Source organism: Pteronotus mesoamericanus, unplaced genomic scaffold, assembly GCF_021234165.1.
Source record: "Pteronotus mesoamericanus isolate MK-2021 breed Mesoamerican mustached bat unplaced genomic scaffold, CSHL_Meso_final contig_100, whole genome shotgun sequence".
NCBI classification, from domain to species: Eukaryota; Metazoa; Chordata; class Mammalia; order Chiroptera; family Mormoopidae; genus Pteronotus; species Pteronotus mesoamericanus.
Genome location: NW_026554999.1, coordinates 14,046,366 through 14,069,100, shown reverse-complemented (window position 1 = coordinate 14,069,100; position 22,735 = coordinate 14,046,366). Strand labels below are relative to the sequence as shown.

Genomic DNA, 22,735 nt, shown 5'->3' with positions numbered 1-22,735 from the left:
ATAATGTGATTTTTAAAAGTGTATGTGCATTACCTTTGACCCAAGAATTTCACTTCCAGTAATTTTTCATAAGTAAATAAGGTAAGTGCTCAGGTAGGACCATGCCAAGGATATTCGTCATAGTGTTTATAATAGTTAAAACTTGAAAAGAACCTAAATGTCTTTGAATAGAGTTTATTTAAATAATTAAGGGAGATCCAAATAGCAGAATAGTAGGCAGACCTCCAGTCAAGATGGAGGCATAGGTAAGTGTAGCTTGCCTCCTTGCACAACCACAGCAAAAGTTACAACTGAACTACAAAACAGTTGTCACCCAAAATCGTCAGAAAGTTGGACTGTATGGAAGTCCAGCAATCAAGAAATTAAAGAAGTCACATTCATCCAGACAGGCAGGAGGGTCTGAGATGCGGAGTTGTGGAGACGAAGAACGGGCAGGCCTACACCCATGTGTGGTGGATAAAAATAGGGAGGGATACCTAGGGAGCGAGGGATTCCTGGCTGCCACGGGGGGTGATGCATTGCAGGAAGCACTGAGGTAGAGCATGTGGCCCCTGGATCTGAGGGCTACTGTCCAGAACCAGCTGAGGAGGGAGCGGGACTGAATCCCACAGAGCCCGTCCCAGGGTTGTCACGGATGGGGGGAGTAAACACGAGTCATCACAAACACTTCTCTGTTTGCCAGGAGAGGGAACATGGCAACTTCCCTCTAGTGGAGAAGGCCCTGAACCTCCCTGTCCAAAGGCTTTTATTGAGGACATTATGTGCAGGGGTATACAGCAAAGCTCATCAATCAATGTCACTAGGCTACGTTTAAAGAAAATAGAGATCATTGATAACAGTTGGAGGAATACAAGAGATCTGCCTCAGGTCAGACTATATGGATATTGTAAATCAACTGGTTACCATCGCCTTTGAGGGAAGAACAAGCATGCTTAGAGGAACTTCTAGGTCCGTGGGAACTGCCCAATGCAGTTTAGGGCTGTACCTACCTTTAGTATTGTTTCACGCCTGAGCCAGGCGGGCAGGGCAGAACCACCAAGAGATAGGGAGATTTCTTTCAGATAGAATGAGGACTCCAGCCATGTCCAAGCTGAGGCGAGGGGTGCGGGCCTTTTTGCCCTTTCTCCGTGTCCCCCAAGTCCTTGATTGCTGCCCATACCAGCTGGTGTCTGGCTTAGGTCATCTCTCCTCATGAGAGAACTTACCCGTCATCAACAACCGACCATCACAGGGCCAAGCAGGGTGATGTCAGGGAGGCAGAGTCTGCACCCCTGCCAGGGGGACAGGTTTTGTCTCCTGTTTCCCCAAAGCCTCCTTGATTATTTCCAGTCTTCGGGCCCTCTTGCCAGTCGGAAGGGCTACAGTCCCTGAAACCAGACAGAGTATTTCCCAACACCAGACCACCCAGCCCAGGATTCCAGTGCCAAGAATATATGTCCACATAACTTCTGGCTGTGAAAATCAGTGGGGGTTGGGGCGGTGAAAGGAATTGTGGGATTCTCAGGCATCTCCTCCTAAATGGCCTACCAAGGACATAGGACTTAGGCAGACTCACTGCCCCTGGGCTTTAGCACCGAGGCAGCAGCTGGAAGGGCACCAGTGGCATATGGGGAGAAACTGAAGTAACTGGCATCAGGGCAAGTGCCAGGGGATGGCTTCCTACCAGACAAACTCCAGAGGCCAGGCAGAGGCATTGTTTCCATTTTGAACCCTCCCCCACACAGCTTACAGAGTGATGACACCATACCTCAGACTCCATCAACCTAGTTCACAGGTGTTACTGTGCCCTGGTGATAACCTAAGGCTCTGCCCCATCCAACTTACTGGTGTGCTTTTCTACATTAGGCCACACTACTAAGACAGGGACTCAAAGCAGCTCTATCTAATACAAAGAAACAAAGACAGGGCGGCTTCCAAAATGAGGAGACACAGAAATACGGCCCAAATGAAAAAACAGAACAAAACTCCAGAAAAAGAACTAAACAAAATGGAGATAAGCAATCTAGCAGCTGTAGAGTTCAAAACACCGGTTATTAGGATGCTGAAGGAACTCATTGGATACTTCAACAGCCTGTAAAAGACCCAGGCAGAAATGAAGTTTACACTAAGTGAATTAAAGAAAAATTTATAGGGAACCAACAATGGAGTGGATGAAGCCAAGAATCAGATCAATGATTTGGAATGTAAGGAAGAAAAACATTCAATCAGAACAACAAGAAGGAAAAAGAATCCAAAAAAATGAGGGTAGGCTAAGGATCCTCTGAGACATCTTCAAACATACCAACATTCGAATCATAGGGGTGTCAGAAGGAGAAGAGAAAGAGCAAGAAATGGAAAATTTATTTGAAAAAATAATCAAGGAAAACTTACCTAATTTGGTGAAGGAAATGGACATACAAGTCCAGGAAGTACAGAGTCTCAAACAATATGGACCCAAAGAGGACCACACCAAGACACATCATAATTAAAATGCCAAAGTTTAAAGATAAGGAATCTTAAAAGCAGCCAGAGAAAAACAGAGTTACCTACAAAGGAGTTCCCATAGGAGTGTCAGCTGATTTCTCAAAAGAAATTTTGCAGGCTAGAAGGAACTGGCAAAAAGCATTCAGTCAAAGTGATGAAAAGCAAGGACCTACAACCTGGGTTACTCTATCCAGCAAAACTATCATTTAGAATTGATGGGCAGATAAAGTGCTTCCCAGACAAAGTAAAGCTAAAGGAGTTCATCATCACCAAGCCATTATTATATGAAATGTTAAAGGGACTTATTTAGGAAAAAGATCAAAACGATGAACAATAAAATGGCAGTAAACTTATAACTGTCAACAATTGAATCTAAAAAACTAAGAAAACAAGTAGAACAGAAACAGAATCATAGATATGGAGCTCATTTGGAGGATATCAGCTGGGAGGAGGAAGAGGGAGAATGGGGGAAAGGGGCAGGGACTAAGAAGTACAAGTTGGTAGGTACAGAATAGACAGGGGTGTTAAGAACAATAGAAGAAATGGAGTAGCGGAGGAACTTATAGGCATGACCCATAAACGAACTAAATGGATGGGGGAAATGAGGGGTACTAGGTGGAGAGGGGGCAAAGGAAAAAAAATTGGAACAACTATAATATCATAATCAGTAAAATATACTTAAAAATAGAATGCCAGGAAGTTTTTAAAGATAAGGATGTTGAGGTAAGTTTTTTTATGAATGTTTTTATAGCATGTTCATAATAATTTTAAGTTTTTTATTAGAGGTATGACACATGATTAGTGTGCAGTTTAGTGAACTATCACAAAGTGAACATACCTGCATGTATTATTGACCTGGATGTGGGACAGAGCAGTGAGGCCAGTTGCTGATCCTTGCACTTGGGAAAATGTTATGCACTTCCCTTTGCCAGTGATTCCTTTAATCATCATTCAACCCCCTCCCTTGCAGGCAGTGGCAGCTCTAGCTGCTGCCCACCTGGAATTGTTTATGTATGTGGTTTCAGGGGGTCATTTTTAAAATTTGTATGATACCCTCTTTTAAGATTTTTTTAAACTTTTAAAAAAATAATTATAGACTCACAAGAAATTGCAAATATAGAACAGAGAAATCTGGTATAGACTATACTTAGTTTCAATTGTTACATCTTAATGTAATTATAGTATAATATCAAAGTCAGGAAATTGATATTGGCACAATGTATGCATATAGTTCTACGCATTTTACCACCTCTGTACACTCATGTAACCACCACTGCACTGAAGATACAGAATTCCTCCGTTACCACAGAGCTCTTCCTTGTGATACCCAATAACACCCACTCCTTTTCTTCCCACCTTCCCTTCCTCCTGGCAATTACTAATCTGTTTCATTTCTGTCATTTGTCATTATAAATTGATTTTCAACAAAGAAGGCAGTCTCAGAACTTTAGTGGAAAGGACATATTAGATACTCTGAAACAGGAATTGATAAACTACAGCTTGTGGCCCTTTTTTGTAAAGCCTGTGAGCTTAATGGTTTTTACATTTTATAGGGGCTCTTTTAAGAAAAAGCGGTAGAAACCATGTGTATCCCACAAACCCTAAAATAATTCAATATCTTGCCTTTTGCAGAAAAAGTTTGCTGACCCGTGCTCAATAAACTCATATTATTTGAGCTGATACTGCTTAGACAGATGCCAGACTTATCAGGGTACTGAGTTAGGATTTATAAGACTCTTTTTAGTCTAGAAGCAGATGCTTTCATGAAAATAGAGTACTAACCTATGATCTAGGAATGTGCATTAATTACCTAAGACTGAAAAAACTGGGAAGAATCTAATTGTGAGTATTTTTTTCCAGAATATTGTTGGTATTATTTTTATGATAATTATATGATAAAGCCCTTTACCTTTCTCTGACTTTTAATTTAGTAGGCTATACGTCTACGAATTTAAGTGATATTCTTTAAAGGATAGTTTGCTATCATTATTTGCTTAGAATTGAGGAACAAATGCCTTTTACTGAGTTTTGGTGTTTTGTTTTCTTTTCTTTTACTGCTAATGACTATATGTATTTTTACATAGGTTTGATAAGAATTTGTCTTTCTGCCCTGGCTGGTATGGCTCAATGGACTGGGTGCCAGCCTGTGAACCAAAAGGTCACTGGTTTGATTCCCGGTTTGGGGCACGTGCCTGGGTTGCAGCCAATCTATGTTTTTCTCATACACTGATGTTTCTCCCCCTCCCTTTCCCTCTCTCTAAAAATAAATAAATAACAATAAAAAATATAATTTGAAAAAGAAAAGGTTCTACTTAAAAAAAAAAAAAAAAAGAACTTGTCTTTCTAACCAGGGTACAATTAGGCAAATTGTTTAGTCAAGGTCATAGGGTCATAGTGGAGAATAAGTCTTATTTAATTTGTTATAATGAGCTCATCATTAAAGAACAAGGTTATACTTTATATGTAGAACCATTGTCCACAAAGTCTTCCTGAAAACCTGGTCTTGTATGTATTCTGTGGCATGTAGGATCCTAGCCTACAGGTCATAAGGTCACTTCCACACATAGAGTGACTTTTTAATATAGGAGTTTACTTACAGTTATAGGAATTAACCTACATTAGAGCTACATTTGCCACAGACAAAACAGGTAGTGAAAATTTTTTTTGGTTTGGTTTCACAACTTTAAGAGCAAATTACTTTTAAATCTCTGGAATAATAGAGACTCTTGAAAATAAATTCCCAAATTTCTAAAATTCTCCAGGCAGCAGTGATTATTATGGCTTTGCTAATTGCCTGATACCATATGGCTCTACATTTGCTGACTATAGTACAAGGAGGTTTATGTATGTCAATTAACATTTCTTGCTGCCCCTGTGTAAATAAATCAGGCCAAAAAACAATGAAAGTAGCTGTGTGTATGTATGTTTAATCAAGAATAATTTTAGATATTACGATTATGAGAGGGAACTGTTAAAAATTATCCAAAATTTGAAAAAAGACAAAAAAGACTACAATGCCATTGTAATATACTGCTAGATGCTGTCTAGTAGGCACTTCTGGGGGTTGTTTTTTTCTCTAGGGATGTGTGTCTTTAATTTGCTATTTATTATTGATTAGGTTTCTTTACAACTCCATAAGGGTAAATGTAAAAAATTGATAGCAATACAGTAGTTCTTGCCTAATAGCAGTTAAATTTTATTCAGTAGAGAGTCAGATTATATCTTTCCAGAGAAAAAGATATACTCCAAGGTTATACTTTTATTGCCCTAAATTGACAATCTTATACAATAATTCTTCTCTCAGCCACTCTTAAGTATTTTACTTTGTTTCTCTTAGAACCATTTGCCACCTAGTTGGTTCTCTCATTAACTTGATAAGTAAATTTTTGACAGTTACAAAAACATTATATTCTAGTGGTCATTGTTTCTATTGAAATTAGTGTCAGTCATATTGTGGCTTTGAGGGTTATCTGGCCTTTTATCTGGATGCTTTAAAAATTTTTTTCTATTTATCGTTTTCAGTAGTGTTGCTATGATGTGCCTAATTGAGTTTTTCTTTGTAATTGTCTTACTTGGGTTCCTGGTGATTCTAAAATCAGTGAATTGGTATTTTTTCATCAGCTTTTTTTGAAATTCACCCATATTTTCTTTAGACCTTTCTTTCAATTCACTAATTTATTGCTGTCAGACAAGAATTTTGGAATCATTTGGAATTGCTCTATTATCTGATAACTCTAAGTGTCTGTTTTCTTGAATTTATCAGTGTAACATTGGTTAATAATGTAGTTTTCAGGTGTACAAGATTATAATTCAACATTTGTGCATTATATTGTGTGCCCCCTATCCAAGTCTCGTTTTCTTCCATTACGACATATAGGGTCTGGCACAAATAATGCCCCTTTTTTATTACAAAATCACTGGCATGTAATTCTGTAACAACAATATCACACTCAAGCACAACATACAACATTTTAGGTGAAATGTTTAAATTGTTGTACATCTTGAGTGAACATTCATGTACCCTGCCAACCACACTCAAGCAAGCCTTACTTCTGCCAGACCCTGTATTTGATCCCCTTCATCGACTTTGCCCTCTCCCTACTCTTCTGTTCCCTTTGGTAACCACCATTCTGTTGCTTGTTGCTCCCTTTGATATAAATTACATTGTCTTGTCTCTTGATATGCCTGGCTCTTTTATTGTGTGCAGGCACTGAGGAGGAAAAATGGTAGCTATATTGTGAGACCTGGAATGATGTTGTCTTCCTTTAAAGAGGATATTTGTTTGCTTTTGACAAGTAGCCAAGGGCTCATGTAATCCCAGATTACCTTACTACAATCAGGAATTGATTAGAAGTTGGCCCTGGGAGAGCTGGTATATCTCTAGTTCGCCGCTGCCTCTGGGATGCATACTTTTGAGGTCACTATTCACAGATGTACTTGCATGGCTATCTCTTCCCCCAACCCCAGGACTTTTCACCTTGTCCCAGAACTCCAGTTTTTATTACCCTTAGTTGTTCTGTGAGTCTGTCAAAATTTATGCTCTGCTTTCCAGCCTGTCAGTTACTTCTTCTTATCATTTAGATAAATGATCCTAGGGGAAAAGTAGCCCCAAATATGGGGCTTACCTTCCTGAGTTCTCTTCTCCTAGATTTGGTCGTGTAAATGTTTACTGCCTAGTTTACATTTATTTTATTTTTTAAAAGACATGATTTGTGTTATTTTGTTCAGTTTTTCTACTTTTCAGTAGGTCAGTGGTTGAGATTATCTTGTCTACCATTTAAATTAAATAATGTTTGTACAAGTAGTACATGAATATATTCTCAGTATATAGAGAATTACATAGAATTAAAATTGAAGGCTTACTACTTCTAGCTCATACCAATTCCTCATACTAACATAATGGGTTTAGTGCCCTATTTATGGTCCCTTTCCCTGACCCACCCACTCCTCCATAAAAAAAATTTCATTTGGGGGTTAAAATCTCTAGAATTTAACTAATTGCAGGCATACCTTAGGATTGGGTCAATACAATAGTTCCCCTTTATCTACAGTTTTGCATTCCTTGATTTCTCTTACCCATGGTCAACCATGGTCTTAAAATACTAAATGGGCAATTCCAGAGATAATTCATAAGTTTTAAATTGCCCGCCATTCTGAGTAGCATGATGAAATCTTGCATGCTGTCCCACTCTGTCATCGCCTCCCTCCCAATATGAATCATCCCTTTGTCCCAAGTATCAGTGCTGTGTATGTATGTACCTATCTCTGTTACCATTCTGTATTGCAGTGCTTGTGTTCAAGTACCTTATTTTACTTAATAAATGGTCCCAAAGTACAACAGTAATGATGTTGACAGTTCAAATTTGCCAAAGGGAAGTTTTAAAAATTCTCCCTTTAAGTGAAAAGGTTTAGAAACAGTATACATAGGGTACAGTACTCTCCGAAGTTTCAGGTATCCTCTGAAGGTCTTGGAACTTATCCCCCCAGATGAGGGGGGACTCCTCTATGCTTGCATTCTAAATTGAGGCTTATATATCGGGCATAGGCCTTTCTGGGGTTTTTTTCTTTTTCAATTTAAACTTAGCACTTAATGATATATAAAAGTTCTTTCTGTAACATGAATGAATTTGTGTAATTTTTATTATTTTAAAAATCTTAACTACCTTTTTTATATTAGATTTATAGAAAAGTTGCAAAGATAATATAGAAAGTTCCTATATACCCTTCACTTAGTTTTTCTTAATGTTAATATCTTACATAACCATGGTACATTTGTCAAAACTAAGAAATTAACATTGGTGCATTACTATTAATAACACGATAGACTTGATTTAGACTTTATCAGGTTTCCTACTCATATCCTTTTTCTGTTCCAGAATTGAATCCAGGATACCCCATTGCATTTAGAATCTTCCTATTTTGAAGACTCTGGCATGCATACATGCCAGTAGGTTCCAGGGATCCAGTTAGTGATGAGTTTGAAATAGATATTAAGGATTTATATATGACAGTATGTGCTTGGGAATTTTCAGTGTTCACTGTGATATCGAGAGAGGTAGGTTCGTTGACCCCTAGAATAGATTTGAAGATTGCTCTTTCCTCTGTCTGTACCAGCATTTGACCTTCTAGCTTTCATGCCTAGAATTTTGTTGTATAATTGTCTAGATTTGACTAGGCCTTGTGTAAAGAGGCTGTTGTGACTCAAACTCATTTAAGAAAGGCAGTTTATTCATTTGTAATGAGAAGGTTCCAGTAGGAAAAATCTGGAGGAAGTATGTTAAGATCAGAAAGTATTTTATTGTGTACATCAGAGTCAAGCGCAGTATTTCCCAAAATATGTTTCTCGGACACCTCTTCCATAAGATAATAGGTGTGCCTAGAAAAATGAGCCCCATAGTCATAAAAGTTTGAGGAACTTTGAGAATAAGGCAAAAATAATTTAACTCTAGGACTTAATCAGTGCAGAATTCCTTTTTTTTTTAAATTTAATGTGAGTAGGGGGAACGACTTACAGAAGACTTTTGGGAAACGTTGGTTTTAGAAAAGCCCTTTCAGGGAAATAACTGTCTTACTGGAATCTTCCAGGTGTTCTGGATAACTGCACATTTGGTTCAGCAAATGGTTATTGAGCATATTCTGTGTGCCAGGCTCTATGACCAGGTCTATTTTTCAAGTCACGTCTTCCTAAACAAGACACTATATGGACTTCCATCTTAGCTCCCTGCTTTCCTTCTCCAGTTAACTTTTTTATTTTTTTTAAGTTAAATGCATGGTTGCTTTAAAGTCAGATCCTATAGCACCTTTCAACACCTAGTAACTTCTGGTTATCTTTATCTTAAGATGAATGGTGTCCCCATCTACTGAAGCCATTTATCTTGCAAACTGTCATTCCTAAGAAAACAGGGCTACTTCTGTAATCTTCTGTAACCAACTTCTAAGTAGTTGCTAAAGCATTTGTGACTATTTTTATGGATGCTTCTTTTAATTATATACTAACCCCTGTCTTCACTGTAATAAATTTGAAAAGTATTCTTTGTGCAGCATTATTTTCATTAGATTCTTCCCCCTTATTTTACTGAAAAAATTATGTAACAATATTAAATTTTAAAAAGTCTTTTTAATCCTAACTCTAATAAATATTTTCATTTTTTCCCTATATTTATTTGGCTTCCACTTTCTAGGATACAGAATTTTTTTGCCTTTCTAATTTTTACCTAACATTATAAACAATTTCTTCTTTTTTTTTTTTACATAGTCTTCATAAGTTAACAGCTTTTAAATATATTGTTATGTTACATATTATAATTTATTTAACAGTTTTCTCAATTTTTCATTTAGGATGTTTCCATTCTTTTCTCTGTAAATAGAAATATCTTTAAGCATATACTTTTTGGTTTTACTGAGTTACTACATCAGGCTACGTTACCAAGTGTAGAATTACTTGGATGAAGGGTATCGCTATCTTTATTGATTTTTGCCACATAACTACTGCTATTAAAAGACCTAATGCAGGTGAATTGAGACAGACTCATTATATTGCACCTCACTTTATTGTGCTTCACAGATGTTACGTTTTTTTGCAACTGGAAAGCAAGACCTTCCATCATCAAACAGACTACAATTCGCTTTATTGTGATACTTTATTGTAGTGTCACAATAAAGTGACACTACACTTTGGGTCTGAGTCTGAATCAGCAGAATCTCCTATATTGTTTGGCTTCTGAAACATACAAGTGTATCTTATGTTTTTCTTAGTAAGACAGGGTGGTTAGACCTGTCTTATGAAAGTGCCACAGTAAGTTCAGCTAGTGGTCATCAATTCATGCTTTCTGTAACTTTGAATAGGTTTTTAATTAAGAGCCTACATTTTCTTAATTTTTAAGTTTCAAGAATGATTTGGGAAAAGCATTAAATTACATTTTATTCTATTACAGGGGAACATTATTCTTACAGATTATGAGTATCTCATTTTAAATATCCTAAGATTTCGAACCGATGAGTCAGATGATGTTAAATTTGCTGTTCGTGAACACTATCCAGTTGATCATGCGAGAGCTGTTGAACCTTTACCTACCTTGGAAAGGTAACATGTTTTGTTTATAAACTCATTTCATATTGTATTAAAAGGTAAAGTAGATTATATATGAAAGAACTGCTGTAAGAAAATGCTTTGTTTACTTGCAAAAATAAATAAATTTGTACTCCTTGAACTACATAAATGTGCATGTAAACAATTAAGCCTTATTTGGGAGTAGCCAATGTATGTCTTTTTAATCTAAATTTGGTATTATTTTAGATGTTTATGATTTCTTGGTTAAAGTGAGAGGACTTACCAGCTGTTCTGTGAGAATACAGATGGATATCTTGGGCAGAGTATAAAAAGAGATAGAAATTCTAGTTTAGCTAAGAAAAGGGAGCAGGGTAGGATATGGTCCTAACTGTAGCTGTACTCTTCTGGCCGAAAGTTTTGCTTACCAATAAGCTTATAGCAGTAGTTCTCAAAGTTTAGCATTCATAGGAATTACCTGGAGGGCTTGATAAAAACAGATTTCTGAACAGTAGTTCTGGTATAGGGCCCAGGAATTTACATTTCTAACAAGTTCACAGGTGCTTTCGATGCTGCTGATCTGGGGCCTACAAAGGCCCATGGCATCCTGAGTTCTTATTAAATACTTAATTAGATAAAGCCAGTTCAGGGATTAAGATGATATCTCCAGGCTTCAAAAACGACATTTATTATATAAAAATGTGTCTTTCATATTATATATGGGCACGTCGATGATGAACAATATGACTTGGTTTAAAAAATACTGATTTTTCTTAGAACCTGGTTTTAGGTTCCAGTGTGCTGTTTTAAGAACTTACTAACCTTGAACAAATTAATTTTATGACCCTACATTTCCGTACCTACAAAATGAATTAATTCCTCTTATATTTCGGAATAGTGGAAGATCAGGCAAATTGATGTGTATGAAAGTATTGTGACTATAAATACTGCCGTAAGGTTTATTAAATATAAGATAGAGGTATGTCAATTTTGTTTTACAGACTCACTGAAATAATAACCACTGCACCTAAGGGTGAACTACTGAAGAGAGTTCTTAACCCATTGCTTCGTGAGTAACCCTGCATAGAACAATGAAATGTTTGCAAGATAGTACAGTTTTCAGGAATATATTTAAATTTTTTCTAGTTCTAGTAGAAAATTAGAACTTCCTGATAACTGTAGAAAGGAGTTAAAAATGATCTTTTAAGTAGAGTTTAATTTTAAGGAAAGAGAAATTTGTCATACCATATGAAGTTTGACCTTTATCTGTTCAGTTTTATTTAAAAGTAATCGTTGTGTTAACCAATAGTATGCTATTTAGCATTTTAGGGATAGCTGTAATATTCTAAGGAATCTTTTTATTCCCCCAACATGAATCTTTGGTTTAATAAACATTTAAGGGTTTTTTTAGTGGATCTCATGGCATTCCAGGATGCCAGGTACTTTTAATAACCAGGGTAAATAACATTCAATAAACTTTTATGCTTAAGAAAATCATCACTTATCCCTATAATAAGGAATCTGAAAAAGACGTATAAGCAGACAGGTACCCTTAATTACTGAGCATTAGTTATTTTTTCTCTACTATGAAATTAGAATGCATTGAACAGTTATCTTTAGAACTTTGCAATTGTTAGTATGTATATCATACATAAAATTTGTAAATTTGGATTGTTCTGTTTTTTTTCTTTATTGTTATGTATATTGCATTAACCAATTTTTGGATGCTAAGCCAACCTTGCATTCCTAGTTTATAATCTTTTTTATATATGGCTAAATTTCAGTAAATTCCTGTAACTTTTATACTGACATCTACAATTTTATTGTAGTCTCAGATTTTAATTAAGTACTTGAATTGTCATTTCTAATAACATTTCAGAATAAGTAAACTACTTGTTATTTTCACTGGCTGCTGTTACTCAGTAAATCATTTATATTGAATATAAATTTGTATTATATTTTGAATGTTAAATTTCAGGGGAAAATACTAAAAATAATAGCCTCTGTTTTTATATAGCCTATGGACCAGCTCTCATTGAACACTGTCTTATAGAAAATGGATTCTCTGGCAATGTCAAAGTGGATGAAAAATTTGAAAGTAAAGGTATGTCTACATGGTACAAGTTTTGTCCATTTTCATTTATTTCCTTTTTTAAAACTATGAAATTTACATCTGGGAAAGTAATAAATGACGAGGTAGTTTTAGACTTAAAAGCATTTGACCTGTGAATGTTCTATCCATGTGGTATTACTGGCTTCCTACTCCAAAGTGGCGCTTTATCTCTAGTTACATATTGTTCAATCCTTTGACCGTCAACTGTAGAATATTCTCCCTCTCTCTCCCTAAATTTTTGAAGTGGTTTACTGGCCTTGAGACAATCTTTGTTACAAGGCTTGAAGGAGTTGAATTATTCACCTTCTTTCTCAAAACCTGGAGTGTGTCTGGAAATACCAGCATTCATGCATTTTAATTCTGTAACCTCTATAGTGTGGTTATATGATAAGTTAGGCTTTTGTAACTATTTAAGGGAACCTAACTTAACTGCCAGAATAGGATAATAAAAAAACTAGAGGAAGTATAAGGAAAATGGAATATTTGGTCTTTCACAAGTCTTTATCTTTAGATTTTTGTGTACAATTAGAAAAATCATTCTTGATGTTTATGTTTTGGGGGTACTGTATCATTTTTTAAGGTTTAGGGATAACTTTTATGCTGTAATTTTTTGTGTATTTAAAAATACAAATCGAATGTTTTTAGTGAATGGCTTCTTTTCTGAAATATACTAATTCTGTGCAATCCTGGTCAAAATGCCAACAAGTAAGTACTGTTTTTGTTTTTGAAGTACATTTTTGTTTGTTGGTTTTTTTAAAAAATATCTGATATTCATGAAAAGCATGTGAAAATGTTCAGGAAAACTGGAAAATAATAGTGATGATGGAGATTAATCTTTCCATTGATTGAAATATATTATGAAGCTATAGTAATTAAAACAGTTTTGGAAAAGGAATAGACAAAGAATTTAGAAACAGACCCAAATATATATAGGAATTTAGGAAGTGAACACAGTGTCTTTCACTTGGGGCAAGATGTAACCAATAAAAGCTATTGGGACAACAGGCTGGCCAAAACATCCTTATTTGCAGGTGCCGATAACAAACATGTTATTTCATAAGCACTATCCTGTTTTCTGCGTTTTTGTTTAATAGTTGATACTTGATTCTCACTCTGTTTTTTTTTCTTTTTTTATTCCCCTATTAGATACTGAAAAAGTACTTGTTTGTCTACAGAAAGCAGAAGACTATATGAAAACAACATCCAACTTCAGTGGAAAGGTAGCAGCACATATACTTAATTGTATATTGTTCTGGTTTTATTGTTTAGATATTTAGAATTTAAATGTTCATTAAAGGTCAGTGTATATCAGGTTTTTGTTTTAGTTTATAAGTTCAACATTTATAATATACTTATTCTATGGTAGTTTTTTTTCTTTTTTCAATTGCTTTTAGTTTGTAATTTTTGTTCTTTTTCCCTTTTATGGAAAGTATTAGGTCAAGTGCAGAAAGGATGAGGAATTTGAAAATATTTTTTCTTAGGTTTATTTTAGATAGAGAAGCACATTTTAATTTGCCAGTACTTTTTAAAAATTTGGTAATTTACTTCCCATAATGGTTAAACATCCTCTGAATTTCCTCATATTTTATGGTTTTTTTTCTATTCAAAGTATAACTTTACCAAAAAAATTCAGAGACAGTTCTGATTAAATATAGCTAAATTCAGTCCAAATGTACTTGCCCAGTTTTTAGAATGAATTAAAATCTCCTACCAACAAAGTGAATTTAAGAGTTTTTCTGCTGGCAGTGTTTTTGGCTTTTTAAAATTGCACAATATGTAAAAATGGAAAAAAAGCCAAATGCACATGTATAATCTCACCATTTTATCAATACATGAGTTTTCATTTTCTTTATTCCCCTTTTTTTCTTGTACATATGAATAAACCAGTATTAGAATAATTATACTTTGAGTCTACAAAAAAGCATCATTTTGAGAAGTGATATAATCAGTAGACAAGTGCAGTTGATAACTTATAACTAGAAAATTTTATAATTAATATCAGTCATGAAAAGTAAATCCTTGTTAATTATGGATAGAAATGAGTTTTTTGTTGGATTTTTGTAGGGATATATCATTCAGAAAAGAGAAATAAAACCAAGCCTGGAAGTAGATAAACCAGCTGAAGATATACTCACGTAAGCATATAGGCATGGGTCAGTTTATTTTAGGTGTTTATGAATATTCTTGAATGTGATAAAATAAATATGTTTTACAGATATGAAGAATTTCATCCTTTCTTGTTTTCTCAACATTCACAATGTCCATATATAGAATTTGAATCATTTGACAAGGTGGGTTTTTAGATTGTTTTTTGACCAGTTAGCATGATATGAGTTATTAAATTAATATCAACTTACTTTGAGAAATTGGAAATATTTTTGCATTACAATCACTGTGAATATGGGCCTTTGGAACAATGTAGTCAGAAACTGTTGGAAACATTTGTTGCTACTTTATTTGGAGATTAAAAATAAAAAGTATGAACTGAATCTGATTCTTGATTATTTAGCTATAGAGTACATTTATTGGGAATGTGTTCAAGTTCTTCGAGTGGTGTTACAAACAGACTGGACTCTAAAATTCTGTGTATGCAAGTTGGAATAGAGATGATTTTTTTTTCAAGTAGTTATTTTTTGTTTGATTGTTTTGTTTTGTTTTAATAAGGCCGTGGATGAATTTTATTCCAAGATAGAAGGTCAGAAAATAGATTTAAAAGCTTTACAACAGGTATGGTATTATTTAAAACATTTAAATTAAACCAACTATCCTTAGTGTGGTTTGCTGGGTAGATGATGCTATCATATAGGAATGGTCAGCCTTTCAAAAGTGTATGGGAATGCCCTGACCCTTGGCCTGTTGATAAAGGTCCAGGGAGGTCTCAGTGTTGAAAATACACCTTTATTTGTTCCATCAGTATATTGGATATTCTCTAAGTCGGAAAATGCAGTGGGAAGATGAGGCCTGTTTTTTATACCTTAGTATGATTTGCTTTATTACAGTATCCCAAAGCTGCTTAAATTTTGCCATTAAGGGAATACTGTTCCCAGAATATTTTTAAGTAGGCCAAAGGAGAGGGAAAAGACTTTTCTGTACAAATAAGTATTTTTGTTTATCATTAAACTGTTTTTTTTAAAGTGAACTCTTAACTAGGCCTGTAATATGCTTTGTGTGGAAACCAGACTGGTGATTGCCAGAGGGGAGGGGGATTGTGTACTGGGTTAAAAGATGTGGAGGGATGAAGTACAAACTGGTAGTTACGAAATAGTCACGAGGATGTAAAGGATATTAAGGAAATATAGTAAGTAATATTGCAATAACTATGCATGGTGCCATGGGGGTACTGGAAATTTAAGAGGCACCGCTTTGTAAACTATATGACTGTCTAATCACTATGCTCTACACCTGAAATCATTACAAAATAATATTGAAAGAAACTGTAATTGAAAAATTTTTTTAAAAATTTTTAAAAAGATACATGCTTTTGATGTATTGTGACTCTACAAGGAGGTTTTAATATGCTGTGTTTTACCAGCACATGTGACCATGTTTTGGAAACATTTGCTGAAGAAAGTTTCAGAAGTTGGCCATAGTTACTCTTGATTTCAAGGGGATGTGATTCTTCAAAAATACTAATGAAGTGTTAAAATGCCTGCGTAGAATTTGTAATTATGTGAATCCCAGTATCCTGCCTCCTACCCCCTTTCAGTTTTAACATAATTATCTAGCAAAGCACAATTCAAAGCAGGTAGGTCAGATTAATCAGTGCTATTGCCACATGGTGGCAGCACTTTAGCTAGTAAACAGTTATTCAGCAGTGACATTGAACCCCATGTTTTTTATGTGTATTAGAGTACCCATGAATTATTTTAGTAATCATTTTTGCATTCTTCTAATAGTCACCATTTATATAATTTAAATCTTTTAATACTACATCCAACATTCAACTATTCATTAATTGGTAATGCTATTACTACTGTTAGGAAATTTGCCACAAAATCAATAATCTTGAAATGTAAATTACATGTGATAAAATGCTGTATAGGTCAAATAACTACCATGGCCCCTTATATTTTTAATTTAGGAGACATTCTGTAAAATACTAGAAATAATGCTAAGAAAATTAAGGCAGCAATAAAATAAAAAGAAGCAATTTTAGTAATTTATGCTACAAATGCATTCCCCCAAGTTTTACTTTCTGCCTTAGGAAAAAGTCTTGAATTCCGCCTGCTTGAATAATGCAAAGGCTTTAGGAGAATACCTTACATACAATGTAATCTGTAATCAAAACACTTTTCTATATAGGGAATGGGAGGTAGGTAGACCGGAGTTAGTTGTAGAGCCTGAAACACTCTGGGGTAGGATAAATCTGGAGAGGTAGACTCTGGGGAACTTTGATTAGATAGGAATAGTGTTGAGGGGGCAAAAGTGGGGGCAGGATAATGAGTTTCAGGATGTAAAAGAGAAAGTAGGGGAAATAGGAGAAACCTAATTTTTAAAAAATCTGTTTTGTCAACAAAAGGAAAAGCAAGCATTGAAGAAATTAGATAATGTCCGAAAGGATCACGAAAACAGATTAGAAGCTCTTCAGCAGGCTCAGGTATTATGTTCTGCTTTTTCAGATGCTTTTTCAAAAATGGTAACTTGTAACTGGCATTATAGTAAATGTTTTGGTTTATTTCTTTAGGAAATAGATAAACTTAAAGGAGAGCTCATAGAAATGAATCTGCAGATAGTTGACCGAGCCATTCAGGTTGTTCGAAGTGCTTTAGCCAACCAGATAGATTGGACAGAAATCGGGTTAATTGTGAAAGAAGCCCAGGCTCAAGGAGATCCTGTTGCGAATGCAATCAAGGAATTAAAGCTACAAACAAATCACGTTACAATGCTGCTAAGGTAAGTTTAATTTTTACTTAAGCAGTTAGTGCTTGTCCTTTTTGCTATTTAATTATTCACTGTATTAATTTAAAATTTTGGTTTTATTTGGAAATTTAACCTCAACAATACAGAAAAATTTAATACACAGTAAAATAATACAGATTATTTAAATACTATAAATCATTTATGACTTCATTTAATAAAATGTTGAAAATGAAAATGTGATGTAATTGTCATTAGTGAAATACTATTGAATATTTTTAATAGAAATCCATACTTATTATCAGAGGAGGAAGATGATGATGTTGATGGTGATATCAATATTGAGAAAAATGAAACTGAACCACCAAAAGGAAAAAAGAAAAAACAAAAGAATAAACAGCTGCAGAAGCCTCAGAAAAATAGGCCATTACTTGTTGATGTTGATCTCAGCTTATCGGCATATGCCAATGCCAAAAAGTGAGTCTTAAGTATAAATTTTAGGTAAAATATTATCTGAAATAACTCAAGGTATTAAAGAATAAGAAAAACTGTTATTTTGCCTGTCTATACTTTGGGGTAAAAATACTTTTTTGGTGTGCCTGGAAATTAATGTAAAAAAGAATATGGAAATTAATATTTCTCAAAATAGTAATTCTCCTGGAAACCTCAAAGAGCAAATCCTTTTTAAAATCTTATGTGTATTTTACAACTTGTTTTCATATGGAACATAAGAAACAAAGTTGCATAATGGACAAAATGTGTTCTATGTGATTTGAGAGTCTGTGAAATTAGAAATAAATTGAAAACTAAAGAATAGAGATTTTACTTAAAATTTAAGAGAATTGTGTTTTTCTAGGTATTATGATCACAAGAGATACGCTGCTAAGAAAACACAAAAGACTGTTGAAGCTGCTGAGAAGGTACTTAGTATTTCTTAGAGTGAATGTTACTGTTTTTCTCTACTTTAATGGTCTTAATTATTTCTTCTGTTTAAATGAGGTTCTCTAATTCAGAAATAACCTTTCAGACTTAATTTTGCTTTGAATGTATTACCAGTATTCATTTTCTCCCCAAACCTGTGCGTCCTCAGTCTTTGCCATCTTAGTAAATAGTACCTTTATTTTTCCCTTTGCTTAGATTAAAAATGTTGGAGTCATCCTGGACTCTCTCTCATAAACCATATGTTGTACTATCTACCAGCAAATCCTTTTGGCTCTTCCTTTAGAGTATAACCAGAATCTGGTCACTTCTCATTGATCCAGGTCTCCATCGTGTGTCCTTATGAACTATAACACTAGCCTCTTACTGGGGTGGTTATTCTCCTGCCCTTTCCCTGCTACAGTTAGTTCTTCATGCATCAGCCATAGTGATCCTTTTAAATAAAAAAATAAAATCATTTCTGTCTGTTCAAAACCTTTCAGGAGCTTTCCGTGTTACTCAAGACAATCCAAAGTCCTTCTCCTGGTCTATAAGGTCCTATATGATCTGCTCCCCTCTGATTGCATCATCTGCAGTCCTCCTGTTGCACACTCTTCCCAGCTACACGGAGATTCTAGCTGTTCCTGCAACAGTGGTCCATGCTGCCTTCTCAGGGCTTGCATTTGCTGCTCTTTCACCAAGAATGCTATTCCCTAAAACTTTCCACGGTTTGATCCCTTGCTTCATTCATGTTTCTACTTATATGAGACTTCAGAGAGGCCTTTCTTGATCACTTACTAAAAATAGTATCTTCAATCACTCCCTCTTTACTATTTTTCTTCTTGAAAACCACCCTTCCCAACATACATTTATCTGTCTTCCCTCCTAAATGTGGATTGCATTAAAGTAATGTTGTGTCTGTAGTTTTTTTTCATTGCTGTCCCAGCGGCTAGACTATTTCCTGGAACATAGTCACATTAATATCTGTTAAATGATTGGCCCTCATTCCTTAGCCCCTCTGTCTACTTCTCCAACCTCATTTCTTGACATTTTACCCTGTGATCACTGCTTGCTGGTCAAGTTCCCTTTTTGCTTGTAGTGCTCTTCTTTTTATTCTTTCCCTTGGTAATTACATCAGTCCTTCAGGCTTCAGACTATGTACGATTTCTTCAGATATACCTTCTTTCTTTGGTCATAATCAATTATGAATTAAGTTCGCTTGTTATAATTTCTTATTATGGCATCCGTAGAAGCACTTACCATATGTTTATTTGAATAATTATGTGTTTTATATTTATCTCTTCTCCTAGACCCCTTTGGGGTGGGAACTTACTCTGTCTTGTTCACTGTTTGTCCACAGCACTGTAGTCTAAACCTGTTATAAATTATTTTAATATTAAAGGCAAAAATTGCCCTGGCCAGGTAGCTTACTTGGTTAGAGCGTCGTCCCAGTACACCAAGGTTGTAGGTTCATTCCCCAGTTAGGGCACATACAAGAATCATCCAATAAATGCCTAAGTAACTAGAACACCAAGTCAGTATTTCTCTCTCTCTAATCAATAAATACAATTTTTTTTAAAGCACAAAAATCTTTTTATTACTTTCATGTGGTATGTGTATGTAGATAACACCATTTTTTGATATTTAAAAAACTCTTTCTTGCCCTATTTGTTTGGTGCTATTTAGATGAATTCTCAACAAATTATTTTAAACCTTTTTTCTTATAATTAGGCATTCAAATCAGCAGAAAAGAAAACAAAGCAAACCTTAAAAGAAGTCCAAACAGTTACCTCTATTCAAAAAGCAAGGAAAGTGTATTGGTAAGTGTTCTACCTTTTTAAAATATAATTTTTTTAATCAAAATTATAAATGCACATTGCTTAGAAAAATGAAGCAGTTCTACAAAGCTTATTACAAAAACCAATAGCCCTGCAATTTTTTACCCTTACTCATATTGTCTTGTCTCCCAAAGAAATTACTTTTATACTTTTATTTGTTTTACTTGATTCTTTCGGTATATACCTTCATTTTTCTAAGCAATATGTTTATGTTGCTGCTTCTTAATATTTCTGTTTTACACTCTACTAATGACTTCCCACTATGGAAGGTGAAGATTTTATTCTTTCACTTTACACTCCATTACACAGACGCACACCACCCAGTCTTCCATTATAGTTATAGCACAATTCAGCATTAACATTATTGTGAATATTTAACTTGTAGTCACAGTTTTCTTTGTATTTTTGCTCTTATTAATTCACCTCCACTCTTCCAAGTGTGCTCACATTGGAATTCTGTTAGTATTATCTTCTTGCAGAAGTCTCTTCTGGAGCTTTTTGACAGTTGTTCTAGATTGGTTACTCTAAGCATCCTAAAATCTCCTTTTGTTGTTCTGAAAGTTCCCTTTTTCCTTCTCTTATTGGAGTGTTTGTCCTGGATCTCATACTTCCCTTTTTTTTGTTGATAGAGTTATGACCTATAAAAGTATAATCAGAAGGTAAATTTTTTGAGGTATCCAATGATCAAAATGGTTCTGCTCTTATACGTAAATAATAGTTTGGCTGAGTATAAAATTCTAGTTTGAAACATGTTTTCCTCAGACTTTAAAGGTATTGTACATTGAATTAACTTCCAGGTTTGATCTTGAGATATCTGATGCCATTTTGATAGCTGGTATTTTATAAGAAACTTCTTTTAGTCTTTCTACAAACTTGTGGACTTTTTTTTTCACTCAGTTTTCTAGAATTTCACAGTGATGCATGTTGGTGAGGGTTTTTTGGGGTTTTTTTTTAATCTGTTACACTGGATAGCTTGTGGGCCTTTTTAATTTGGAAACTTTCCGTTCTGAGAAATATTCGTGACATAATTTGTTAGAAAACTGCCTGCCCTCTGGATTTTTTTTTCTTTTTCTTTTTTCCTGGAAGTCTTATTTTTTTCTTTTTAAATACAGGAGTCCCTGGACAGTCTTCTAGTTCTCTTGCATTTTCTATTTTTCAACTCTTTATCATTTGTTTTATATTTTGGAGGATTTACTCAACTTGATCTTTCAATCCTTCTGTTTTTTGTTTTCTGAATGTTAAAGTTTTTAAGAACTTCCTTCTCTAGTTTCTTTATACTGAGAATATTTTGGTTGTATTCAATATTATTAATTATATTTTATTGACTATGCTATTACAATTGTCCTGATTTTCCCCTCTCCACCCAGTGCCCTCTACTCCCTCAGGCAATCTCCCCACCATTGTTCATGTCCATGGATCATGAGTGTAAGTTCTTTGGCTACTCCGTTTCCTATACTGTACTTTACGTCCCCATGTCTATTCTATTTGTACTTCTTAATCCCCTCACTTCTTCATCCATTCTCCCACACACCCCTCCCATCTGGCAGTCATCTGGTAACTAACTACTTTTCTCTTACTGCTTTTAAGTGTCTCTCTTTATCTTTAACCTTTGGCCTTTTAATAATGATGTGTCTTGGAGTGGGCCTCTTTGCATCCATCGTAATTGGGACTCTCTGTGCTTCCTAGATTTGCATGTCTATTTCTTTCACCAAATTAGGAAAGTTTTCTTGCATTATTTTTTCAGATAGATCTCCAATTTCTTGCTCTTTCTCTTCTCTTTATGGCATGCCTATGATGTGGATATGGTACCTCTTGAAGTTGTCCAAGAGGCTGCTTATATTTCATCTTGTTCTTCTGTGTGGTGGTTTTTTTGCCTCCTTATGTCCAAAATCACTGATCTGATTCTCAGCTTCATCCCCTCTACTGTTGTTTCCCTGTAAATTGTTCTTTATTTCAGTTAGTGTATCCTTCATTTCCGACTGGGTCTTTTTTATGTTGCTGAGGTCCTCACTAAGTTCCTTGAGCATCCTTATAACCAGTGTTTTGAACTCTGCATCTGATGGGTTACTTATCTCCATTTTGTTTAGTTCTCTTTCTGGAGTTTTGATCTGTTCTTCATTTGGGCCATGTTTCTTTGTCTCCTCATTTTGGCAGCCTCCCTGTGTTTGTTTCTATGTATTAGGTAGAACTTTTTTGAGCCTGTGTCTTGGTAGTGTGGCCTAATGTGGTAGATGTCCTGTAGGGTCCAGTGGCACAGCCCCATCACCCAGGCTGTGTACTCGAGGTGTGTCCTTTGTGTGGGCTGAGTATACCGTCCTCTTGTAGTTGAGAATTGGTTGCTGTTGGCAGGTCAACGGGAGGGATCTACCAAGGCCTGAAGTCAGCTGCAAGGACTGGGTATGACCACTAACCACCAGTCTCCACCCTCCGTGGAGGATCAGCCGTGCAGGGGTATGGTGGTGGTGCTCTGACATGGTCTGTAGAGGTTCACTGGATTCT

General features: G+C 35.1%; 1 protein-coding gene across 1 annotated transcript in view; it reads left to right on the top strand.

Annotated features, from left to right (window-relative positions):
• The window catches only part of NEMF (nuclear export mediator factor), a 54,582-nt gene that overhangs the window by 7,366 nt on the left and 24,481 nt on the right, over positions 1-22,735 (top strand). The window contains exons 5-16 of the mRNA XM_054593938.1: positions 10,398-10,546; positions 11,512-11,579; positions 12,528-12,614; positions 13,770-13,843; positions 14,688-14,758; positions 14,839-14,914; positions 15,288-15,350; positions 17,143-17,220; positions 17,308-17,516; positions 17,766-17,957; positions 18,337-18,400; positions 20,130-20,218. Of these exons, the coding sequence (XP_054449913.1) occupies positions 10,398-10,546; positions 11,512-11,579; positions 12,528-12,614; positions 13,770-13,843; positions 14,688-14,758; positions 14,839-14,914; positions 15,288-15,350; positions 17,143-17,220; positions 17,308-17,516; positions 17,766-17,957; positions 18,337-18,400; positions 20,130-20,218 (1,220 nt within the window). The remainder of the gene's footprint in view (positions 1-10,397; positions 10,547-11,511; positions 11,580-12,527; positions 12,615-13,769; positions 13,844-14,687; positions 14,759-14,838; positions 14,915-15,287; positions 15,351-17,142; positions 17,221-17,307; positions 17,517-17,765; positions 17,958-18,336; positions 18,401-20,129; positions 20,219-22,735) is intronic.